Source organism: Scyliorhinus canicula, chromosome 11 (genome assembly GCF_902713615.1).
Source record: "Scyliorhinus canicula chromosome 11, sScyCan1.1, whole genome shotgun sequence".
In the NCBI taxonomy this organism is placed as follows: domain Eukaryota; kingdom Metazoa; phylum Chordata; class Chondrichthyes; order Carcharhiniformes; family Scyliorhinidae; genus Scyliorhinus; species Scyliorhinus canicula.
In genome coordinates, this window is record NC_052156.1 from 90,984,381 (window position 1) to 91,007,584 (window position 23,204).

The 23,204-nt window shown below is 52.9% G+C and overlaps 1 protein-coding gene across 5 annotated transcripts in view; it reads left to right on the forward strand.

The window, feature by feature from the left end:
• LOC119973192 (aminoacylase-1-like) overlaps positions 1 to 23,204 on the forward strand; it is a 68,611-nt gene that overhangs the window by 24,979 nt on the left and 20,428 nt on the right. For all 5 annotated transcript variants that reach the window (XM_038810845.1, XM_038810847.1, XM_038810844.1 and 2 more), the window contains exons 6-10: positions 5,199 to 5,275; positions 10,582 to 10,671; positions 11,217 to 11,273; positions 12,247 to 12,320; positions 16,156 to 16,205. In XM_038810845.1, the coding sequence (XP_038666773.1) occupies positions 5,199 to 5,275; positions 10,582 to 10,671; positions 11,217 to 11,273; positions 12,247 to 12,320; positions 16,156 to 16,205 (348 nt within the window). The remainder of the gene's footprint in view (positions 1 to 5,198; positions 5,276 to 10,581; positions 10,672 to 11,216; positions 11,274 to 12,246; positions 12,321 to 16,155; positions 16,206 to 23,204) is intronic.

Genomic DNA, 23,204 nt, shown 5'->3' on the forward strand with positions numbered 1-23,204 from the left:
TCTGTCTGATCTTCGTGTATCACCCCTGACACACAATCCTCTATCCTGGTGGCCAGGATCTTCGCCAGCAATTTGGCGTCAACATTGAGGAGCGAGATAGGCCTGTATGATCCACACTGCAAGGGGTCCTTATCACGCTTCAGGATCAGAGAGATCAGTGCCCGCGACATCATCGGGGGCAAAGCCCCCCCTCCCATGCCTCATTGAAAGCTCGCACCAACAGGGGGCCCACCAGATCCGCATACTTCTTATAAAATTCCACCGGGAACCCGTCCGGCCCCGGCGCCTTACCTGACTGCATTTGTCCAATCCCCCTGACTAGCTCCTCCAACTCTATCGGCGCCCCCAGCCCCTCTACCAGCTCCTCTTGAACCCTTGGGAAACATAGCCTGTTCATGAAGCTCTCCATCCCCCCTCTCCCCGTCGGAGGTTCCGACCGGTACAGTTCCTCGTAGAAGTCTCTAAAGACCCCATTTACTTCTGTCCCCTTCTGCACTACATTCCCACCCGTATCCGTCACTCCACCAATTTCCCTAGCCGCATCTCGCCTACGGAGCTGATGCGCCAACATCCTGCTCGCCTTCTCCCCATACTCATATACCGCGCCCTGCGCCCTCCTCCACTGTGTCTCCGCCTTTCTGGTGGTCAACAAGTCAAATTTGGCCTGCAAACTACGCCGTTCCCCCAGCAATCCCTCCTCCGGTGCCTCCGCGTATCTCCTGTCCACATCCAGGAGCTCCCCCACCAGTCTCTCCCTCTCCTTCCTCTCCCTCCTTTCCCTATGGGCCCGGATGGAGATCAGCTCCCCCCGGATCACTGCTTTCAGAGCCTCCCAGACCATCCCCACCCGGACCTCCCCCGTGTCATTGGTATCAAGATACCCCTCAATACTTCCCCGGACCCTCCTACACACCTCCTCATCAGCCAGCATCCCCACATCCAGGCGCCAGAGGGGGCGCTGGTCCCGCGCCTCCCCCATCTCCAGATCAACCCAGTGCGGAGCATGGTCTGAAATCGCTATGGCCGAATACTCGGCATCCTGCACCCTCTGGATCAATCCCCTGCTCAGGACGAAAAAATCTATTCGGGAATAAACCCTATGGACATGAGAGAAAAAGGAATACACCCGCGCTCTCGGTCTCCCAAACCTCCAGGGATCCACCCCTCCCATCTGGTCCATGAATCCCCTCAGCACTTTGGCCGCCGCCGGTCTCCTACCCGTCCTTGAACTGGACCGGTCCAGTGGGGGATCCAGCACTGTGTTAAAGTCTCCCCCCTTGATCAGGCCCCCGCCTCCAGATCCGGAATGCGGCCCAACAAGCGCCTCATGAAGCCAGCATCATCCCAATTCGGGGCATATACATTAACCAGCACCACCTTCTCTCCCTGCAGCCTTCCCTTCACCATAATATATCTGCCCTCCTTGTCCGACACCACCTCAGCCGCCTCGAACGCCACCCTCTTCCCCACCAGAATCGCCACCCCCCGGTTCTTCGCGTCCAATCCTGAGTGAAAAACCTGCCCCACCCACCCCTTCCTCAGACGAACCTGGTCCACCACCTTCAAGTGGGACTCCTGGAGCATAGCCACGTCCGCCTTCAACCCCTTCAGATGAGAAAATACCCTAGCCCGCTTAACCGGCCCATTCAGCCGCCTCACGTTCCAGGTAATCAGCCGGATCAGAGGGCAACCCGCCCCCCTCCCCCGCCCCCCTCCCCCGCCGGCTAGCCATAGCTTATCGACTGCTCTCCCCAGGCCAGCTCGCCCCGCCCGACCCATTCCCCATGGCGATAATGCCTCTCCTCTACCCCCCCGGCCCACACCAGCTCCTTCCTGACCATTCCAGCAGTAATCCCCCCCCCCCAAAGGCTAGGACCCCTCCTAGCCGCGACGCACCCTCCATGGTACTTCCGTGAGTCTGCTGACCCCGGCAGCTCCCGCCAGAACCCATCCCCTCCCGGCATGGGGTCATCCTCCTCTTACCACACCTCCTTAGCACCGCTTCAGCGCGGGAAAGAAAACCAGTAGAGGCCACGCCCCCACCGCCAGCTCCGCCCCCTTGCCCCGCAGCGCGGGAAACCAGAGGAAACCCCGCGCTTTCACACTGCCACACCCCACCCTTCTGACGCAGCTCCACAAAATCCAGTTTCACCCCAACCCCCAGCCCCGTACAGAAGAGAACATATAAAACACAAACCCCCAACATTCCCCACATACCCCACACCCATACCCAACAGACAGACCCACCCGGAAACAGAGCAAAAAGAAAACCAGCAAAAAAAGAACAGCAACAGCGAAAACAGCAACGGCCATAGTGTGTCCCCAGACCCTAGTTAGAGTCCAGCTTCTCGGCCTGTACAAAGGCCCACGCCTCCTCCGGGGGCCCGAAGTAGTGGTGCCGGTCCTTATATGTCACCCACAGGCGCGCAGGCTGCAGCATTCCAAATCTGACCAGCTTGGCATGCAGCACCGCCTTCGTCCGGTTGAACCCGGCCCGCCTCTTAGCCACCTCCGCACTCCAGTCCTGGTAGATTCTCACTACCGAATTCTCCCACTTGCTGCTCCTCTCTTTCTTGGCCCAGCGCAGCACACACTCCCGGTCGCTGAATCGATGGAACCGCACCAGCACCGCCCTCAGGGGCTCATTTGCCTTAGGCCTCCTGGCCAGCACTCTGTGAGCTCCCTCAAGCTCCAGGGGCAAATGGAAGGACCCCGCCCCCATCAACGAGCTCAACATCGTGGTCACATACGACGGGAAATCCGACCCCTCCGCCAGGCCCAGGATCCTCAAATTCTTTCGCCTCGTGCGAACGTCCAGCTCCTCCAAGCGGTCTTGCCACTTTTTGTGAAGTGCCTCGTGCAACTCCACTTTCCCCACGAGGACCACGGCCTCCTCCTCCCGCTCAGCGGCCTGCTGCTGCAACTCCCGAATGGACGCCTCCTGGGTCCCAAGCAGCTTGTTGGTAGTCGCATTCAGGGAGTCCAGCAGCTCAGCCTTCAGCTCCACAAAACAGCGCAGAAGAGAGGCCTGCTGCTCCTACGCCCACTTCCACCAGTCCTCGGGTGTTCCGCCGGCCGCCATTTCGTCCTTCTTCCCCCGCTTTTCTTGGGGAGCTGCTGCAGCTTTTTCCTTTGCCCCACTCCGGGTGAGCACCATAAATTATGGGGAATGCTCCTCTAGACACCTTCCCCCCCGGGATTCGTCGAAACAGCGCCGTTTGGGGACCTCAAATCGGACCAAAAGTCCTTAAGTAGCGGGAGCTGCCGAACGTGCGGCTTAGCTCCGCATAGCCGCAACCGGAAGTCCTTGTTGAGCTTTCTTGACTGTTGCATCAACGTGAGTGGACCAGGACAGACTGTTGGTGATGGTGACCACCATGAACTTAAAGCTATCGACCATCTCTATTTCAGAGCCATTGATGTAGACAGGGGTGTGTGTCGTGCTATGCTTCCTGAAGTTGATGATTAGTTCCTTGGTCTTTCCACCACTTAGAGAGAGGTTGTTTTCGGTACAATATGCAATCAAATGTTCTCTCTCCCTTCTGTATTCATCGTTGTTTGAGATACGACCCACTACAGTCATATCATCTGCAAACTTATGGGTTGAATTGGAGTTGAATCTCGCCACACAGTTTTGTGTGTGTGTGTGTGTATAGGGAGTACTAAACGGACACCCTTGCGGGGCCTCGGTGTTGAGGAATATTGTGGAGGAGGTGCTGTTACCTATCCTGACAAATTGCGGTCTATTGGTGAGAAAGTCCAGGATCCAGCTGCTGAAGAAGGGGTCAAGTCCAAGGTTGCAGTTTGGTTATTACTCTTGTTGAGATAATGGTGTTGAAGGCGGAGCAGTCTGATGTAGGTGTCCTTGTTGTCGAGATGTTCGAGAGTTGATTGTAGGGCCAGAGAGATAACATCTGCTGTGGATCGGTTGCTGCAGTAGATGAACTGCAGTGGATCGAGACCATCTGGGAGGCTGGCGTTGATCCGTCTCACGACTAGCCACTGGAAGCATTTCATGATAATAGACGTCAGGGCTACTGGTCGGTAGGCGTTGAGGCACGCTATCTTGTTCTTCTTTGGTACTGGTACTATGGTGGTCTTCTTGAAGCAGGTAGGAACCTTGGAGCGGAGAAGTGAGGTGTTGAAGATATCTGCGAATACACTCGCCAGCTGGTCAGCTCAGGCTCATGAGTGCTCGCCCAGGGACTCCGTCGGGGTCTGTAGCTTTCCACGGGTTTACATTTACGAAGGCAGCTCTTACCTCCGAGGCTGTAATAGTGGGTATGGGTGTGTCCAAGGCTGTTGGGGCGGGTGGCACCGATGTATTGGCTGACTGTTCAAAGCAGGCATAGAACCTGCTCAGTTCATCGGGGAGGGATGCTCCAGCCCCAGAGATTCCGCCTGGCGTTGCTTTGTAGCCTGTGACCTCATGTAAGCCCTGCCATAGACATCTTGGATTTGTGTCGTTGGCCTGGGACTCTAGTTTGATGTGGTATTGTCTTTTGGCATCCCTGATGGCTTTCCGTACATCATACCTGGATTTCTTATATAGGTCAGCATCGTCAGACTTGAATGCCTCCGTCCGGGACTTTAGCAGGGAGTGAACCTTTTGGTTGAGCCAGGGTTTCCGATTGGGGAACTGGGAGTGTTTAATGGGGACAGTGTAGAGGGAGCTTTACTCTGTAACTAACCCATGCTGTAACTGTCCTGGGAGTGTTTGATGAGGACAGTATAGAGGGAGCTTTACTCTGTATCTAACCCGGTGCTGTACCTGCCGTGGGAATGTTTGATGGAGACAGGGTAGAGGGAGCTTTACATTGTATCAAACCTCTTGCTGTACCTATCCTGGGAATGTTTGATGGTAAGAATGTAGGAAGCTTTATTCTGTATCTAAGCCTGTGCTTGTACACGGGAGCTTCACTCTGTATCTAAGCCCGTGCTGTACCTGTCCTGTGAGTGTTTGATGGGACAATTTAGAGTGAGCTTTACTCTCTATCTACCCTGAGCAAGTGTTTGATTGGATGCTGAGGGTTCCCGGTGCTGCACTTGCATCAAAAATGTAAAAAGTTTTAAAAATGGAAATGTATAGTTGTGAGGGTGAGAAACTGTACTGTTTATTGTGGCATGTATGCATTGATGCCAGGAACTGGTTATAAATGTTTTTGATTGCAGAAGTATTTATTTTCGGTCTCTTTCAGATATATTGAAGCCATTCGGAAGTTGAAATCAGAAGGGAAACGATTTCCTCGGACAATTCACTTGTCATTTGTCCCTGGTAAATATGAAAAGGGTTTGTGTTTCCACTGAGTAAGGAGGCAGTTGTATTGGCTGTTGGCACAGTGACTGTCCCGAATTCCTTTATCTGCAGTGCTTGTGATACAAATGGTGCCTTCTATGTAATCTTTTTTGATGGCAGCAGTCTGTTTAATGCAGTAATCGGAAAAATGGTAGAGTGTGACCAAAAAGTCTAGAGAATCGTGGATGTCAAAGGATATACAGGATTGGATAAGGAATAAAAGAGAGGCTAATGGCAGATACAGGAGGGCAAAACAATGGATGCCCTCGGCAAGTGCAGGGGATACTTAAAAAATAAATGAGGTGAGCGAAGAGGGAGCATCAAAAAAAACTAGCGGGCAAAATAAAGGAAAATCCCAAGTTGTCTCAAAGAATATTAAGGGCAGGAGGGTAACCAGGGAAAGAGTAGGGCCTATTCGAGACTAAAGTGGCAGCCTGTGCGTTGAGGCGGAAGACATTGGTGTGGTGTTAAATGAGTATTTTGATCTGTGTTCACTATGGAGAAGGGCGCTGTAGGTATAGGAAGCAGGGATTTGGACTGTGATATAATTGAACGGATTAACATCGAGAGGAAAGGGGTGTTAGCAGCTCTAGCGAGTTTAAAAGTGGATAAATCTCCAGACCCAGATGAGATGTATCCCAGGCTGCTATGTGAGGCAGATAGGAGATTGCAGGGGCTCTGACATTAATTTTCAAATCTTCTCTGGCCACAGAAGAGGTGTTAGAGGACTGGAGGCCAGCTAATATGGCACCATTATTCAAGAAGGGAAGAACCAGGAAATGACAGAACAGTGGTCTGACATCAGTGGCCTGGAAATTATTGGAAAAAATTCTGAGGGACAGAGTTAATCTCTACTTGGGGAGGCAAGGATAGTTAGCATGGCATTGTCATGGGAGACCATGTCTAACAAATTTGATTGAATTTTTCAAGGAGGTGGGGACAGTGCATTGATATAGTCTACATCAGTGTTTTTCAAACTTTTTTTCCGAGGACCCATTTTTACCAACCGGCCAACCTTCGGGACCCAACCCGGTCGACTTTCGAGACCCACGCGGGCCGACCGTCCCCCCTATATCTTCCACCCTGAACCTTCTAGTTATGCCCCCTTGTAACAGCTGCATCCAGCCGAGGAAAAAGTCACTGAACGTCCACTCTATCTATCCCTCTCATCATCTTATACACCTCAATTAAGTCACCTCTCATCCTCCTTCGCTCCAATGAGAAAAGCCCTAGCTCCCTCAACCTTTCCTCACAAGACCTACCCTCCAATCCAGGCAGCATCCTGGTAAATCTCCTTTGCACCCTTTCCAATGCTTCCACATCCTTCCCATAATGACCAGAACTGCACACAATACTCCAAATGTGGTCGAACCAAGGTCTTGTACAGTTGCAGCATAACCTCACTGCTCTTAAACTCAATCCCTCTGTTAATAAATGCTAACACACTATAGGCTTTCTTCATGGCTCTACCACTTGGGTGGCAACTTTCAGAGATCTATGGACATGAACTCTGAGATCTCTCTGCTCCTCAACATTCTTCAGAGCCCTGCCGTTAACCCTGTAATCCGCATTCAAATTTGTCCTACCAAAATGAATCACCTCGCACTTATCAGGGTTAAACTCCACCTGCCACTTTTCAGCCCAGCTCTGCATCCTATCAATGTCTCTTCGCAGCCTACAACAGCCCTCCACATTATCCACTACTCCACCAATCATGGAGTTTACTAACTTTACTAGCCCAACCTTCAACTCTATCATCCAAGTCATTGATAAAAATCGCAAATAGCAGAGGACCCAGCACTGATCCCTGTGGTACACCGCTGGTGACTGGGCTCCAGGATGAAAATTTACCATCTACCACCGCCATTTGTCTTCTATGTGATAGTCAGTTACTGATCCAATCGGCCAAATTTCCCTCAATGCCATGCCTCCTTACTTTCTGCATGAGCCGACCATGGGGCACCTTATCAAATGCCTTACTAAAATCCATGTCTACGACATCAACTGCTCTACCTTCATCTATGTACTTAGTTACCTCCTTAGAGAATACAATCAAACTTGTGAGGCAAGACTTACCCCTCACAAATCCGTGCTGACTATCCTGGAATAAGCTGTATCTTTCCAAATGATCATAAATCCTATCCCTCAGGACACTTTCCAATAATTTACCTATGACCGAAGTGAGACTAACCGGCCTATAATTCCCAGGGTTATACCTATTCCCTTTCTTGAACAAGGGGACAATATTCGCCTCTCTCCAGTCTTCTGGTACTATTCCTGTAGACAGTGAGGACATAAAGATCAAAGCCAAAGGTTCTGCAATCTCATCCCTCGCCTCCCGAAGAATCCTAGAATATATCCCATCAGGCCCAGGGGACTTATCTATCCTCAGGCTTCTCAAAATGTCTAACACATCTTCCTTCCAAATATCTACCTCCACCAGCCTATCAGCCTATCCTCCTCAACAACATGGCCCCTCTCCTTTGTGAACATTGAAGAAAAGTATTCATTTAGGTATTCTCCTATGTCTTCAGACTCCATGCACACATTATCACTACTGTCCTTGACCGGCCCTAACTTCACCTTGGTCATTCTTTTATTCCTTACATAAGTGTAAAAAGCCTTTGGGGTTTTCCTTGATTCTACCGCCAAGGACTTCTCATGCCCCCTCCTAGTCCTCCTAAGCCCTTTCTTGAGCTCCTTCCTAGCTATCTTGTATCCTTCAAGTGTCCTAACTGAACCTTGTTTTCTCATCCTTACATAAGCCCCCTTCTTCCTCTTGACAAGACATTCAACCTCCTTTGGAAACCATGATTCCCTCACTCGACCATTTCATCCCTGCCTGACAGGGACATACATATCAAGGACATCTAGTATTTGCTGCCTGAACAAGCTCCACATCTCAATTGTGCCTATCTCTGACAGTTCCTGTTTCCATCTTATGCTCCCTAATTCTTGCCTAATTGCATCGTAATTCGCCTCCCCCCAGTTATAAACCTTGTCCTGCCGTATGTTCCTATCCCTCTCCATTGCTATAGTGAAAGTCACCGAATTGTGGTCACTATCTCCAAAGTGCTCTCCCACAACCAAATCTAACACTTGGCCTGGTTCATTACCCAGTACCAAATCCAATGTGGCCCGCCTCTAGGCGGTCTATCCACATATTGTGTGAGGAAACCCTCCTGAACACACTGGACTAAAACAGCCCCATCCAAACTATTTGAATTATAGTGGTTCCAATCAATATTTGGAAAGTTGAAGTCACCCATGACAACTACCCTGTGACTACTGCACCTATCCAAAATCTGCACTGCAATCTTTTCCTCCACATCTCTGTTACTGTTTGGGGGCCTATAGAAAACTCCTAACAACGTGACCGCTCCTTTCCTATTTCTAACTTCAGCCGACACTACCTAAGTAGACTGATCCTCCTCAAACTGCCTTTCTACAGCCATTATACTATCCTTGATTAATAATGCTACTCCTCCACCTCTTTTACCACCTTCCCTAATTTGACTGAAACATCTAAACCCCGGAACATCCAACAACCATTCCTGCCCCTGTTCTAGCCACGTCTCCGTAATGGCCACAACGTCGTACTCCCAGGTACCAATCCATGCTTCAAGCTCACCAACCTTATTCCTGATGCTCCTCACATTGAAGTAGACACACTTCAAACCACCTTCATGCCTGCAGGTCCACTCTTGTGACCTTAGTACCTTCCTCAGTACTGCACTACCCTCAACTTCCTGAACTCCAGCAATGCTAGCTCCTGGACTACAAATCAGTTTCCCATCCCCCTGCCAATTATTTTAAACACCCCCGAAGAGCTTTAGCAAATTTCCCTCCCAGGATATTGGTGCCCCTCTGGTTCAGGTGTAACCCATCCTGTTTGTATTGGTCCCACCTTCCCCAGAATGGGCTCCAATTATCCAAAACCCTCCCTCCTCCACCATCCCTGTAGCCGCATGTTTAACTGCGCTCTCTCCCTGTTCCTCACCTCGCTAACACGTGGCACTGGCAGCAAACCAGAGATGGCAACACGGTCTGTCCTGGCTCTCAGCTTCCACCCTAGCTCCCTGAATTCCTGGTTTACATAGATAGGTGCTTGGTGGCCGGCACAGAAACAATGGACCGAAGGGCCTCTTTCTGTGGTGTAAATCTCCACGACTATGTCTCCAAATAGCCATGAATTCATAGCACCTTTCATGAGCACAGGATGTCCTAAAATGGCAGTGGAGGCACTGTTGTAATGTAGGAAACATGGGAGCCAGTCTGTTGCAGAGCAAGTTTCCTCCCAGAATGAAATACATCATCTATTTATTGCTCACTTTGAAAGCCAGCTGTTTGCCAGAACTCTGTGCTCAGCTTAACTAGATCACATATGGCTTGGGTGTTTTGGGTGTGCAGGCAAATGTGCTCTAGGAATTGCCAAGCCACAGTTCAACAAGGTTCTATTTTTAAAGGAATTCTTATCTTTGGTTTAACCCCTCATTTACTTTCATTGGCTTCTAATTCTCAGCTGAGACCTCCTGGTTTGTTCAAATGAATGTCTGTTGAATCATCTATCTGGTTGTTTGTGTTAAAGTGATTTCCTTTTGTGCTTTATGCTTTTTGCCATGTGCTTGACTTTTTAATGTGTTGTTTGATATTTTGTTTCTAAGTTTTTACTCAGTTCTTATTGAAGTCTATTCAAGTGAGTAATTAACAATAGTAAAGCCACCAACCAGACTACCAATTCCCATTAGAAGTTAAAATAAAGGACAGCACTGTGGCACAGTGGTTAGCACAGCTGCCTCACGGCGCTGAGGTCACAGGTTCGATCCCGGCATTAGGTCACTGTCCGTGTGGAGTTTGCACATTCTCCCCGTGTTTGCGTGGGTTTTGCCTCCACAACCCAAAGATGTGCAGGGTATGTGGATTGGCCATGCTAAATTGCCCCTTAATTGGAAAAAAGGAATTGGGTACTCTAAATTTATTTTAAAAAAGGTAATATAAGAGTCCCACAGATAGGATGTTAAACCAAGTCCTTTACCTTCTCAACCCTCCCTTCCACTCTATTGCTGACCTAGTTGCACTAGCTCTATGAAGTGGACGCAGGGCAAGGGGAGATGGGTGCAGGGGAAGTGGGAGCGGGGAGTTGGGTGAGGGGGAACATGGGCGAGGGGAAGGTGGGTTCAGGGCGAGGAGGCGGCAGGCATGGAGTAGGTGGGCACAGCAGTCTTGCCAAATATGAAGTGGCCAATCTTCTGTTGCTGTATCTGAGGCGATTTTCTGTGATGCAGATGAAGAAATCGGTGGTCAGAATGGGATGGCAACGTTTGTTAAACAGGAGGAGTTCAGGGCATTAAACATTGGCTTTGGTCTTGATGAAGGTAGGACCTTTTTCTTATCCATTTTTCTGCCTGTCTTCCGTTATTTCTTTTTTTGCTTTCTCTCCCGGGTGTTTACATGCTGGTCCTGGCACCTTCTTGACAAGATTTCCTTGTGCCCAATCCTGTGCCAGTGTGAGAGAGAGGGGTGCCCTGATGTCGGTGTGTTGTCCTTTGTGGAGAAGCACCAGGTGGCGACTTTGGCAGAGTGGTGATTGATTTGCCCACTTAAGAAGCGACTGCAAGGTGATTTCTATCCTGGAGTGATGGATTGGCGCCCCCTCCCCGCCACCCCCAACACGATCTCCCCCTCTTCCACCTCCTTCAGATGTCGGCTACTTGCTAACGCTGGGCTGTGATTGAGAGTGGACTCCTGTGATTTTCATCTCCTGAGTCCCCAGATCAGACTGTAGCTTGATTGACTTAGTTTGCGGTAACCGGCTCACCTGTTTCTGCTTTTACCTGAGATATCAAGGCTGATATTAACTGTGAAGGTCTCTCCTCCTGGCCATGAATACGATTGCTAACATTCCCCATTGTGTCCCCAGGTCTGGCTAACCCCAGCAATGGCTACACGGTGTACTACGGTGAGAGGAACGTGTGGTGTAAGTACTTCAAATTTCGTGGGTGCAAACAGATGTGCAGTGCCTCTTCAGAGGTTGTGGGTGAGGTGGCAGTGGGGATACATAAGAAGCTTTATTCTGTGGCTAGCCCCATGCTATAACTGTCCTGGGAGTGTTTGGTGGGGACAGTGTAGAGGGAGCTTTGCTCTGTATCTAACCCAGTGCTATATCTGTCCTGGGAGTGTTTGATGGGGGCAGTGTAGAAGGAGCTTTACTCTATGTCATAGATTTCATAGAATTTACAGTGCAGAAGGAGGCCATTCGGTCCATCGGGTCTGCACCAGCTCTTGGCAAGAGCACCCTACCCAAGCCCACACATCCACCCTATCCCCATAACCCAGTAACCCCACCCAACACTAAGGACAATTTTTGACACTAAGGGCAATTTATCACGATCAATCCACCTAACCTGCGCATCTTTGGACTGTCGGAGGAAACCGGAGCACCCGGAGGAAACCCACGCAGAAACGGGGAGGACGTGCAAACTCCACACAGCCACCCAAGGCGGGGAGTTTGTTTAGTTATATGCAGGTGTGAAACTTTGTAAGGAGCTCGGCACAGACAGTGACCCAGCGGGGAATCGAACCTGGGACTCTGGAGCTGTGAAGCAATTGTGCTAACCACTATGCTACCGTGCTGCCCAGTGTCTAACCCCATGCTGTACCTGTCCTGGAAGTGTTTGATGGGGAAACTATAGAGGGAGCTATTTTCTGTATCTAACCCTGTGCTGTACCTGTCCTGGGAGTGTTTGATGGGGCAGTGAAGAGGGAGTTTACTCTGTATATAATTCTGTGCTGTACCTGCCTTGGGAATGTTTGATGGGGAAGTTGCCAGCGGATGTCTGGAAAGGAAAAGATTCCTCTTCCCAGTACTGACATCCTGGGAATTGGGGTGGATGAGTGAAGGGGTGAGAATGCTGAAATAACCCTAACCTAAACCACATGTGTCTCTCTAGGGGTTACAGTCCGGTGCCCGGGGAGTCCAGGACATGGATCCCGTTTCATAGAGAACACTGCAGCTGAAAAGCTGGTAAATGTTGAATTTTAGTGACACTCTCCCCAGTCTCTCCGCGTTACTGAATCGCACAACTCCTGTCCCAGTTACAAATCTACCCAATCCGGAACCTGTGGCCTCCCCCCCCACCCCCCCTCGAACCCGTGGCCTCCCCCCCACCCCCCCTCGAACCCGTGGCCTCCCCCACACCCCCCCTCGAACCCGTGGCCTTCCCCCCCCACCCCCCCTCGAACCCGTGGCCTCCCCCCCACCCCCCCTCGAACCCGTGGCCTCCCCTCCCCCGAACCCGTGGCCTCCCCTCCCCCGAACCCGTGGCCTCCCCTCCCCCGAACCCGTGGCCTCCCCTCCCCCGAACCCGTGGCCTCCCCTCCCCCGAACCCGTGGCCTCCCCTCCCCCGAACCCGTGGCCTCCCCTCCACCGAACCCGTGGCCTCCCCTCCACCGAACCCGTGGCCTCCCCTCCACCGAACCCGTGGCCTCCCCTCCACCGAACCCGTGGCCTCCCCTCCACCCCGTGGCCTCCCCTCCACCCCGTGGCCTCCCCATCACTCCTCCAACCCGTGGCCTCCCCTCCACCCCTCCAACCCGTGGCTTCCCCTCCACCCTGTGGCTTCCCCTCTCCCAAACCCGTGGCCTCCCCCCTTGAACCTATGGCCTCCCCCCTTGAACCCGTGGCTTCCCCCTTGAACCTGTGGCTTCCCCCCTTGAACCCGTGGCTTCCCCCCTTGAACCCGTGGCTTCCCCCCTTGAACCCGTGGCTTCCCCCCTTGAACCCGTGGCTTCCCCCCTTGAACCCGTGGCTTCCCCCCTTGAACCCGTGGCTTCCCCCCTTGAACCCGTGGCTTCCCCCCTTGAACCCGTGGCTTCCCCCCTTGAACCCGTGGCCTCCCCCTTGAACCCGTGGCCTCCCCCTTGAACCCGTGGCCTCCCCCCTCGAACGCGTGGCGCTCCCCCGTGGCCCACCCCCTCTCCCCTTCCATCCCCGTGGCCTCCCCTTCCCCTCCCCCGTGGTCTCCCCTCCCCGTGGTCTCCCCTCCCCCGTGGTCTCCCCTCCCCCGTGGTCTCCCCTCCCCTGTGGCCTCCCCTCCCCCGTGGCCTCCCCTCCCCCGTGGCCTCCCCCCTCAAATGCGTGGCGCCCCGCCCCCCAGCCCATGACCTCCCCCCCGAACCAGTGGCCACCCCACCCCCGAACCCGTGGCCTCCCCCCTCGAACGCGTGGAGCCCCAACCCCTAACCCGTGGCCTACCCCTACCCTCACCCCAGCACTCCCTCCCCCGCACGTTGCCCCCCTCACCTAGCACCCCTGGAAACCCCACTGAACCCCTGCCCCTCGAACCCTGGCTTACACCTCCCCCGCACCTATGGTGCTCCCTCCCCTGCACACCTGTCTCCCCATGACCTGCACCCCTGGCACTCCTCCCGCCCCCCTTCCCCCTCCCTCGAACGCCTGGCTCTCCCCTCTCCGGAACTCCTGGCCTCCCCTGTCTCTGGTATCACCCCTCCCCCGTATGCCTGGCCCCCTCTCCCTTGCACCCTTGGCGTACCCTCAAATCCTTTCCCCCTCCCGCAAACGCCTGGCCCCCACTCCCTCACACCCCCCACTCACTCCCACCTATGGCCCAACCTCACCCCCTCACTGTTGGTGCCCCCTCGCACCCTCGGCACCCCTCCACTGCATCCCTGGCCTCCCTCTCCCGCACCCCTGGCCCACTCCCCCACCTCCGCACCCCTGGCCCCCTCCCTCCTTCCCCCCCCCCGCACTCTCCGCCCCTCCCCCCCGCCCTCTCCTCCCCTCCCCCCGCCCTCTCCTCCCCTCCCCCCCGCCCTCTCCTCCCCTCCCCCCCACCCTCTCCTCCCCTCCCCCCCACCCTCTCCTCCCCTCCCCCCCCCACCCTCTCCTCCCCTCCCCCCCCACCCTCTCCTCCCCTCCCCCCCCACCCTCTCCTCCCCTCCCCCCCGCCCTCTCCTCCCCTCCCCCCGCCCTCTCCTCCCCTCCCCCCCGCCCTCTCCTCCCCTCCCCCCGCCCTCTCCTCCCCTCCCCCCCACCCTCTCCTCCCCTCCCCCCCCCGCCCTCTCCTCCCCCCCCCGCCCTCTCCTCCCCTCCCCCCCGCCCTCTCCTCCCCTCCCCCCCGCCCTCTCCTCCCCTCCCCCCCGCCCTCTCCTCCCCTCCCCCCCACCCTCTCCTCCCCTCCCCCCAACCTCTTCCTCCCCTCCCCCCACCCTCTCCTCCCTCCCCCCACCCTCTCCTCCCCTCCCCCCACCCTCTCCTCCCCTCCCCCCACCCTCTCCTCCCCTCCCCCCACCCTCTCCTCCCCCCCACCCTCTCCTCCCCCCCCACCCTCTCCTCCCCCCCCACCCTCTCCTCCCCCCCACCCTCTCCTCCCCCCCCCTCTCCTCCCCCCCCTCTCCTCCCCCCCCCTCTCCTCCCCCCCCCTCTCCTCCCCCCCCACCCTCTCCTCCCCCCCACCCTCTCCTCCCCCCCCACCCTCTCCTCCCCCCCACCCTCTCCTCCCCTCCCCCCACCCACCCTCTCCTCCCCTCCCCCCACCCTCTCCTCCCCTCCCCCCACCCTCTCCTCCCCTCCCCCCACCCTCTCCTACCCCCCCCACCCTCTCCTCCCCTCCCCCCACCCTCTCCTCCCCTCCCCCCCACCCTCTCCTCCCCTCCCCCCCACCCTCTCCTCCCCTCCCCCCACCCTCTCCTCCCCTCCCCCCCCACCCTCTCCTCCCCCCCACCCTCTCCTCCCCCCCACCCTCTCCTCCCCCCCACCCTCTCCTCCCCCCCACCCTCTCCTCCCCTCCCCCCACCCTCTCCTCCCCCCACCCTCTCCTCCCCCCCCCCCACCCTCTCCTCCCCCCCACCCTCTCCTCCCCTCCCCCCCCACCCTCTCCTCCCCTCCCCCCCACCCTCTCCTCCCCTCCCCCCACTCTCTCTCCCCTCCCCCCCACCCTCTCTCTCCCCTCCCCCCACCCTCTCCTCCCCTCCCCCCCACCCTCTCTCTCCCCTCCCCCCCACACTCTCTCCCCTCCCCCCACCCTCTCTCTCCCCTCCCCCCCACCCTCTCTCTCCCCTCCCCCCCACCCTCTCTCTCCCCTCCCCCCCACACTCTCTCTCCCCTCCCCCCCACCCTCTCCTCCCCTCCCCCCCACCCTCTCCTCCCCTCCCCCCCACCCTCTCCTCCCCTCCCCCCCACCCTCTCCTCCCCTCCCCCCCACCCTCTCCTCCCCTCCCCCCCACCCTCTCCTCCCCTCCCCCCCACCCTCTCCTCCCCTCCCCCCCACCCTCTCCTCCCCTCCCCCCCACCCTCTCCTCCCCTCCCCCCCCACCCTCTCCTCCCCTCCCCCCCTCTCCTCCCCTCCCCCCCCCCCCTCTCCTCCCCTCCCCCCCACCCTCTCCTCCCCTCCCCCCCACCCTCTCCTCCCCTCCCCCCCACCCCTCTCCTCCCCTCCCCCCCTCCCCCCCACCCTCTCCTCCCCCCCCACCCTCTCCTCCCCTCCCCCCCACCCTCTCCTCCCCTCCCCCCCACCCTCTCCTCTCCTCCCCTCCCCCCCACCCTCTCCTCCCCACTCCCTGCCCTCACCTCTCCTGCTCCCCCACTGTCCTGCACCCTGGCCCCATGCCCACTCCCCTACCCTCCTGGCCACCTCTCCCCTTCCCCCCGATACCCCTGGTCCCCACTCCCTGCTCACCTGGTACCCCCGCTCCCCTCCTGCCCCGCACTCCTGATCTAATCATTGTTCCCTGGCATCAAACAGCATTGCCATCCCCCGGTGATGATTGGGACGGTAACGCTGAGGAAATTTAACTTACAGCCTCATTAATTCTTTCGTTTTTTAAAAAAAAATTTCAGCGCAGAGTTCTCAATTCATTCCTGGACTTCAGAGAGAAGGAGAAGACGAGGTGAGGTTCCGTTGTGTCGCCGGTTTTGTCATCTTTGGGTTGGTGCCATTTTCGTGACTGGATTGTTGGAGCTACGTCTGAGCACTCACTCCAGACCTCCCCCCGCCCCCCCACCCCCCGGTCTGACCTGAAACTGCAGTACTGAGCGAGTGTTGAGCCATTATAGTAGATGGTGACTGACATGATTGTTTCATTATCTGTGTCATTAATTCATTGTTACGGTACCGGACCAGACCCCAATTAATATCAGGAAGTTGGATGAGAAACCCAAACAATTTTTCAATTTGAGAACTGAGAGGCAAGGATACTTCACCCCCAGGAGTGATTGCACTGAAACAAACATTATTGACCCAGGATTAACCCTATTGACAACCAAGGCAAAAACAGCTTTTCCATAGAATCCCTACACTGCAGAAGGAGGCCATTCGGGCCCTCGAGTCTGCACCGACCCTCCGAAAGAACATCTTACCTAGGCCCACTCCCCCGGCCTATCCCCGTAACTCCACCTAACCTACAGATCCCTGGACACTAAGAGAGAGAGAGAGAGAAATACAGCACAGAACAGGCCCTTCAGCCCACGATGTTGTGCCAAACTTTTATCCTAGGTTAATCATAGAATTTTGGACACTAAGGGCAATTTATCATGGCCAATCCACCCAACCTGCACATCTTTGGACTGCGGAAGGAAACCGGAGCACCCGGAGGAAACCCACGCACACCCGGGGAGGATGTGCAGACTCCACACAGACAGTGACCCAAGTCAAAATCGAACTTGGGACCCTGGAGCTGTGAAGCAATTGTGCTATCCACAATGCTACCGTGCTGCCCTTAAGAAGAAATTAATCTACACTCCATTATTCTACCCTAATCCATGTACCTATCCAATAGCCGCTTGAAGGTCCCTAACGTTTCCGACTCACCTACTTCCACAGGCAGTGCATTCCATGCCCCCACTACTCTCTGGGTAAAGAACCTACCTCTGACATCTCCCCTATATCTTCCACCATTTATCTTAAATTTATGACCCCTTGTAATGGTGTGTTCCACCCGGGGAAAAAGTCTCTGACTGTCTACTCTATCTATTCCCCTGATCATCTTATAAACCTCTATCAAGTCGCCCCTCACCCTTCTCCGTTCTAATGAGAAAAGGCCGAGCACCCTCAACCTTTCCTCGTAAGACCTACTCTCCATTCCAGGCAACATCCTGGTAAATCTCCTTTGCACCTTTTCCAAAGCTTCCACATCCTTCCTAAAATGAGGTGACCAGAACTGCACACAGTACTCCAAATGTGGCCTGACCAAGGTTTTGTACAGCTACATCATCACCTCACGACTCTTAAATTCAATCCCTCTGCTAATGAACGCTAGCACACCATAGGCCTTCTTCACAGCTCTATCCACTTGAGTGGCAACTTTCAAAGATCTATGAACATAGACCCCAAGATCTCTCTGCTCCTCTACATTGCCAAGAACCCTACCGTTAACCCTGTATTCCGTATTCATATTTGTCCTTCCAAAATGGACAACCTCACACTTGTCAGGGTTAAACTCCATCTGCCGCTTCTCAGCCCTGCTCTGCATCCTATCTATGTCTCTTTGAAGCCGACAACAGCCCTCCTCACTATCCACAACTCCACCAATCTTCGTATCATCTGCAAATTTACTGACCCACCCTTCAACTCCCTCATCCAAGTCGTTAATGAAAATCACAAACAGCAGAGGACCCAGAACTGATCCCTGTGGTATGCCACTGGTAACTGGGCTCCAGGCTGAATATTTGCCATCCACCACCACTCTCTGTCTTCTCTCGGTTAGCCAGTTCATTATCCAACTGGCCAAATTTCCCACTATCCCATTTCTCCTTACTTTCTGCATAAGCCTACCATGGGGAACCTTATCAAATGCCTTACTAAAATCCATGTGCACCACATCCACTGCTTTACCTTCATCCACATGCTTGGTCACCCCCTCAAAGAAGCCAATAAGCCTTGTAAGGCAAGACCTACCCCTCACAGATCCCTGCTGACTATCCCTAATCAAGCAGTGTCTTTCCAGATGCTCAGAAATACTATCCCTCGGTACCCTTTCCATTACTTTGCCTACCACCGAAGTGAGACTAACTGGCCTGTAATTCCCAGGGTTATCCCGATTCCCTTTTTTGAACAGGGGCACGACATTCGCCACTCTCCAATCCTCTGCTACCACCCCTGTTGACAGCGAGAATGAAAAGATCATTGCCAACGGCTCTGCAATTTCATTTCTTGCCTCCCATAGAATCCTTGGATATATCCCATCAGGCCCGGGGGACTTGTCTATCCTCAAGTTTTTCAAAATGCCCAAAACATCTTCCTTCCTAACAAGTATCTCCTCGAGCTTACCAGTCTGTTTCACACTGTCCTCTCCAACAATATGGCCCCTCTCGTTTGTAAATACTGAAGAAAAATACTTGTTCAAGACCTCTCCTATCTCTTCAGACTCAATACACAACCTCCCGCTACTGTCCTTGATCGGACCTACCCTCGCTCTAGTCATTCTCATATTTCTCACATATGTGTAAAAGGGTTTTCCTTGATCCTACCCGCCAAAGATTTTTCATGCCCTCTCTTAGCTCTCCTAATCCCTTTCTTCAGTTCCCTCCTGGCTATCTTGTATCCCTCCAGCGCCCTGTCTGAACCTTGTTTCCTCAGCCTTACATAAGTCTCCTTCTTCCTCTTAACAAGACATTCAACCTCTCTTGTCAACCATGGTTCCCTCACTCGACCATCTCTTCCCTGCCTGACAGGGACATACATATCAAAGACACGCAGCACCTGTTCCTTGAACAAGTTCCACATTTCACTTGTGTCCTTCCCTGACAGCCTATGTTCCCAACTTATGCACTTCAGTTCTTGTCTGACAGCATTGTAGTTACCCTTCCCCCAATTGTAAACCTTGCCCTGTTGCACGCACCTATCCCTCTCCATTACTAAAGTGAAAGTCACAGAATTGTGGTCACTACCTCCAAAATGCTCCCCCACTAACAAATCTATCACCTGCCCTGGTTCATTACCAAGTACCAAATCCAATATGGCCTCCCCTCTGGTCGGACAATCTACGTACTGTGTTAGAAAAGCTTCCTGGACACACTGCACAAACACTACCCCATCCAAACTATTTGATCTAAAGAGTTTCCACTCAATGTTTGGGAAGTTGAAGTCACCCATGACTACTACCCTGTGACTTCTGCACCTTTCCAAAATCTGTTTCCCAATCTGTTCCTCCACATCTCTGCTGCTATTGGGGGGCCTATAGAAAACTCCCAACAAGGTGACTGATCCTTTCCTATTTCTGACTTCAACCCATATTCAACCTCAGTAGGCAGATCCCCCTCGACCTGCCTTTCTGCAGCTGTTATACTATCTCTAATTAACAATGCCACCCCCCCCACCTCTTTTACCATCCTCCCTAATCTTGTTGAAACATCTATAGCCAGGGACCTCCAACAACCATTTCTGCCCCTCTTCTATCCAAGTTTCCGTGATGGCCACCACATCGTAGTCCCAAGTACCGATCAATGCCTTAAGTTCACCCACCTTATTCCTGATGCTTCTTGCATTGAAGTATACACACTTTAACCCATCTCCTTGCCTGCAAGTACTCTCCTTTGTCAGTGTTACCTTCCCCACTGTATCACTACGTGCTTTGGCGTCCTGAATATCGGCTTCCTTAGTTGCTGGACTACAAATCCGGTTCCCATTCCCCTGCCAAATTAGTTTAAACCCTCCCGAAGAGTACTGGAAAACCTCCCTCCCAGGATGTTGGTGCCCCTCCGGTTCAGATGCAACCCGTCCTGCTTGTACAGGTCCCACCTTCCCCAGAATGTGCTCCAATTATCCAAATACCTGAAGCCCTCCCTCTTACACCATTCCTGCAGCCACGTGTTCAACTGCACTCTCTCCCTATTCCTAGCCTCGCTATCACGTGGCACCGGCAACAAACCAGAGAGGACAACTCTGTCTGTCCTGGCCTTTAACTTCCAGCCTAACTCCCTAAACTTGTTTATTACCTCCACACCCCTTGTCCTACCTACGTAGTTGGTACCAATGTGCACCACGACTTCTGGCTGCTCACCCTCCCCCTTCAGGATCCTGAAGACACGATCCGAGACATCCCTGGCCCTGGCACCCGGGAGGCAACATACCTTTCGGGGGTCTCGCTCGCGACCACAGAATCTCCTATCTATTCCCCTAACCATTGAATCTCCTATTACTATTGCTTTTCTATGCTCCCCCCTTCCCTTCTGAGCCCCAGAGCCAGACTCAGTGCCAGAGACCTGGCCGCTAGGGCCTTCCCCCGGTAGGTCATCCCCCCCAACAGCATCCAAAACGGTATACTTGTTTTGAAGGGGAACGGCCACGAGGGATCCCTGCACTGTCTGCCTGTTAGTTTTATTTCCCCTGACTGTAACCCAGCTACTCTTGTCCAGTACCTTGGGTGTGGCTACCTCCCTGTAACTCTTCTCGATAACCCCCTCTGCCTCCCGGATGATCCAAAGTTCATCCAGCTCCAGCTCCAGTTCCCTAACACGGTCTCTGAGGAGCTGGAGTTGGATGCACTTCCCGCAGGTATAGTCAGCGGGGACACCAGTGGTATCCCTCACTAAGGGGATATTTAGCATGGCCAATCTTCCTAACCTGCACAGAGGGCCAGGATGGTGGGAGGAAACTGGAGCATCCGGAGGAAACCCACGCAGACAGGGGAAGAATGTGCAACTTCCAAACAGAGAATCACCAAAGCCAGAATTGAATCTGAGTCTCTGGTGCGGTGAGGCAACAGTGCTAACCACTCTGCCACCCCTCAATTAATAAACAGTTCTTTAAAAAAATAAAGAGAGGTATCTTTCAGTTAAGCAAAATTCACACATACAGGTCAAATGCCACTTATTTATAGTATTACGATCCCAGACCAGACCCCAAGGGTAGCTAGGCTACTGGACTGAAACCCCAATATTTTAATTTATTTGAAAGATAGTGCAGAAAGAACGATTCACTCCATTAGTGATTGCATGGAAAAATAGGGCTTTGGTATTTTTAAAACAAACTTTATTGTAACTACAATATTAAACTTATTAACTTTACACCCAAAAAGAAAAGCTTACAATTTACACCTTAAACACTACTATACAATTTACCATGAAACATACAGATCTCAATCTATCTTACAGTGGAAGAATTGTGGATTCTGCAACAGGCAGATGAGAATTCAACTCCTCTCTCCATAGTTTCTCCACCAGCTGCCTCTCTCAAGCTTTTCAAAATGTCTCTCTGCCTTCCTTGGCTCTACCCAGCAATGACCTCATCTCCCCGAGCTGAAAAATAACATCTCTGCAGGCTGCAAAGCAAATTAACTCCCCGGGAACTTCCCCAGGCAAATCACTATGCATTATCCTGGACTGAAAAACGCATTCCTTTGTCAATTTCACCTGCTGGCTGCTAAAACCACCCAGGCCCTGCAGTTCAGAATTCTGAAAAAAACAGACATTCTAATCCCAGGCTTTTAAGCCTTAAATTGCTCACTACATTTATTATCCAAGTTTCCAAACATCTTCCAATTGTCACCTCCCCCCTAAAAAAAAATGAACCAGCATTTTTCTAAAGCCCCTTTAACGTTGAACATTTCTAAAGATTATATGCAATTTATATTCTACACGATATATCAATTTACATTTCTTAACAGGCAAACAGAGCACAATATATTGTCCATTTTAGTCTTCTCACATGTCACAGACGTGTTTATGAATTCATCCACCCCTTGGAGCGAGAGAGATTTCCAAAGATCCAGGTGGCCTCCAAGATTGCATCCATATTGTTACACAACTTGAGTTTAATCAACAATTCAGTTATATGCAGTTGCCTGGTCCTGCCAGCAGAATTCTTCACTTGATAGTAAGACAGGTTGATGATAGATGCTGCAGCAGTCATCGTCAGTTCTTCACATAGCAACTGTTTTGTATTCTGCCTCATTTGAGGTCTGTTGAGGATATCCAAAAAATAATTTATAACAGCTGGCACATTCGGATAAAGCAAGACAACAGTCATTGTATGCTGAAAGTTTGCTGAATATGCTGACTACGTTTGTACCAGCTCTTCAGCCTCCGGATTCAGTATTCCATCATTGAAGATGCTCTCTGTAAAGTGGTGAGATAGTTCCAGTCCTTTATCTGTCCCTCCTGATCAGATCCTATTATCATCACCTGAGTCATTGCCATGATAGGAATGTGACAACTCCTGAAGCTCCTGCATTTACTTTCATTGCAATCTGCTGTCTTGTGATTAATCCCCTCTCTTGCTGAAGTTGTTGTCGCTCCTCTTCTTGCTCATGCAGACAATGCTGGTTTGCTGGAGATCCTGCGCAATTTGATACTGGATCTCAGTTTTCTCCCGAAACTGCCTTTCCAAGCCAACTTTCTCTTCTGTGTAACCATCACTGATATCATCTGTTTGATGAGGCTCCAATGCCAGTTGCTCCCGAGCCTTCAGTTCTTCATTAACTCTGTCAAGGAGTTCTGTTTGGTGTGTATGTAAATCAGCCATCTCTGTTTGTACCTACAAAGAACAAAGAAAAGTGCAGCACTGGATCAAGCCCTTCGGCCCTCCCAAGCGTGCGCCGACCATGCTGCCCGTCTAACCTTAAACCCTCTACATTTCTGGGGCCCATGTCCCTCCATTCCCATCCTATTCATGTATTTGCCAAGACGCCCCTTAAATGTCACTATCGTACCTGTTTCCATTACCTCCTCTGGCAGTAAGCTCTAGGCCCTGTGTAAAAAAAAAACAAACATGTGGAACACATTCGATTCCAATGGGAAACGGTGCTGGATTCGGCGGTTTCACGATTGACACTCAGGAAGCTGACAAGCTGCATCCGCATATACACACTTCTCTCCCAGCCAACAAGATGGCACGGAGGAGAGTAGCGCCAAGATTTACTGATGCCGAGCTCGTGACCCTCCTGGACGTG